Raw genomic sequence first — 2,351 nt, 5'->3', positions numbered from 1 at the left:
AAAAAAAAAAAAAGAGTATACAGGACTAAAGAAACCATCACTCTCTAGGGTCTCACTGAATGACAGACAAGCAAGTATCTATTACCTTTGTCTATTCAGGAGGAGACTACTAAGTAACCACTAACCATTTCAGTTACAAAGTAACGTGATTTAGAATAGTATCCAGTACCAAAAGGAATGCTACATAAAATCCTATTGTTGCTCTCTCCTCAGTAGTGCAGGGACCCACTTTCAACTCTCTTTGAAAGTGCTCTAAACTTTCTTAAAAAAAAAAATCCTACTGCTTTACAAACACAAATATAATACAAGTCCATAACAAGGACCATATCAACATTCACACCCACTTTTCGCAGATGTACCAAAACAGAAAAAAGATATTTTCAAAAATTTAAGACTGCTTCATCAAGAAAAGAGATAAAGCAGTTTAACACCAGAACAGTTCACCCTGAGCAGGTTCAGTAACTTTGGAGTGTGTAGGGAATGGGGAAGAGGAGGCTTGTAGAATACCTACCGCTACTTTCCAGAACAGGGGAAGAAAACAACCTGAGTAATCCAATTCAGTTGACCAAAGAAAACTAATTTCACAGACCAGCCACAAGCCTGAAGGCACCTAGCATACCTACCATTCTACACACAACTCCACTGCCTAACAAAGGGTAGGTGAAACGCTGAACTCTTCCTTAGAGTTTTCCTGATGTGGCTGGAGACTTTAAATTTACTTGCAAATTGAGCATCCTCTCTGATAAAAACTGCTCTCACACAAGCCAAGGCCAAACCAGAGTAGAGTCAGCTTTCTAAGGTCCCGGATCCCTCCAGCGGTGCAGTTTTCAGAAACCTGCCTTGGGAAAAAAGTTCAGCAAGGGAGTCCTAGCCTGTTAAACCTTCTTCTCAATTCCCCCAATTCCTTCTCTCCGACGCTAAAGAGATGGCGGGGGAAGGCCTATGGGTGATTCCTTTGGGAACGATAAACCCAGGGCCTCCACCAGACCCACTGGTACTCGCGTCTCCAGGCACCTGAAGAACCACCGACTGGACAGAGAAGGCTGAGGCAAAGGGGGACAGTCACCTTCGCGGTAAGAAAGAGGGTGGAGGCAGAAACTCGGGTCCGCAGCTCCCGGAGGCCAAGACTGCCTGTGCCCGACCCAACACAGACACCGGAGCTGGTACAGAGGCCAGGGTACGCCCGCAGCCCCCGCCCCCCGCTGTTGGGGAAGGGGAAGGGGGCGGGGGCTCCGGAGCGCCGCGGACTTAGCGGGGAGGAGGCAGAGGAGGAGAGGGAGGCGGGGCGGGAAGGCCCGGCCCAGGAGCTGGGCGGCGCGACTCACCTCTGCTCCCGGCCTGCGGAGCCAGGGTGGCCAGGATCCCTCGCAGCTCCGACGCGGAGATCCGCACACGCTCCAACCCCTCCGCCATCTTCGCGGCTGCTGCTACAGCTGCAGCTACTCCGCCGCCTCCTCGCGCAGCCAGGAAACCACGACGGACGGGCGGCGCGCGCGCGCTCACCCTCCTCCCACCCTTTTCCCCGCCCCCACCTTCCTTCCCTCCCTAAACGACGGTGGCCGCACTGGGAGGAAAAGCGCTGAACGCACGTTCGCCAGGGGCAGCGCGGGGAACGCAGCCTGGGCGGGCGGGCCCGGCGCGGCGCGTGCGCAGAGGCGCAGCCGGGAAAGGTGCGCTGAGGCTGGAATTGGAGGCGCGGTGCGGGTAAGGTGAGGTGAGGTGAGGTGAGGCCGGGCCAGGCGGGCGTTCGCGGCGGTGGCGGCTGTCGCTGCGGTGGCGGCCACCGAGAATACCAGTACGGTCTGGGACTCGGGTTGGCGGAGACTTCCCACATTCTGGCCGCCTTCAGTCATCTTAGGCCAGAGTCTCTGGCCACAGGCCCGGACTCGTGCCCCAGGCTTACCTTGGGGACTGTAAAGATCTCGTCAGAGTGGTTAACGTTATCGCCATGTGTAAGATAAGGAAACCGAATTCCAGAGAACTGAAGTAAATTCCCAAGGCGGTACAGCTGATGAGAACCAGAAGACGTCTCGTTCCGCTGTGGTAAACTGCATCCCCGTGCCTCCTTACTTTTAAAAATGTGTACGGTATAGTTGGCTTTTAGTGAGGGACTGAGCTGAGTGGAAATACGTCAGGGGGTATGTAAGTTGATTTGGGAATTTCTCTGTCACTGTGGGTGCTTGAAAAAATTATTTCCCCGAATCTCAGGTTGGCTTTCTTTTCTTTTCTTTTCTCTTTTCTTTTCTTTTCTTTTCTTTTTTCTTTTTTTTTTTTTTTTTTTTTTTTTGGTTTTAGCCTGGGAACCACTCACAGCGCCACCTGCTGTCTAGAAAGTATATTGCAGCATAATT

General features: G+C 52.6%; 2 protein-coding genes across 3 annotated transcripts in view; one reads left to right on the top strand and one right to left on the bottom strand.

The window, feature by feature from the left end:
• LOC100953598 (telomerase-binding protein EST1A) overlaps positions 1 to 1,462 on the bottom strand; it is a 149,353-nt gene extending 147,891 nt beyond the window's left edge. The window contains exon 1 of one of the 2 annotated variants that reach the window (XM_023518698.1): positions 1,326 to 1,462. In XM_023518698.1, coding sequence (XP_023374466.1) covers positions 1,326 to 1,413 — 88 coding nt within the window. In that variant the 5' untranslated portion in view covers positions 1,414 to 1,462. Of the gene's footprint in view, positions 1 to 1,066; positions 1,122 to 1,325 lie in introns of those variants that run through there. The other variant, XM_023518699.1, reaches the window with a different exon arrangement.
• Positions 1,463 to 1,638: 176 nt separating this feature from the next.
• Positions 1,639 to 2,351, top strand: part of SRR (serine racemase) — a 42,167-nt gene continuing 41,454 nt past the window's right edge. The window contains exon 1 of the mRNA XM_003799083.2: positions 1,639 to 1,714. The gene's annotated coding sequence lies outside the window, so the exon portion shown is untranslated. The remainder of the gene's footprint in view (positions 1,715 to 2,351) is intronic.

The sequence above is a fragment of the Otolemur garnettii genome, unplaced genomic scaffold (assembly GCF_000181295.1).
Source record: "Otolemur garnettii isolate 467f Iridium unplaced genomic scaffold, OtoGar3 scaffold00145, whole genome shotgun sequence".
Classification (NCBI taxonomy): Eukaryota; Metazoa; Chordata; class Mammalia; order Primates; family Galagidae; genus Otolemur; species Otolemur garnettii.
This window is presented reverse-complemented; position numbering and strand designations above follow the sequence as displayed.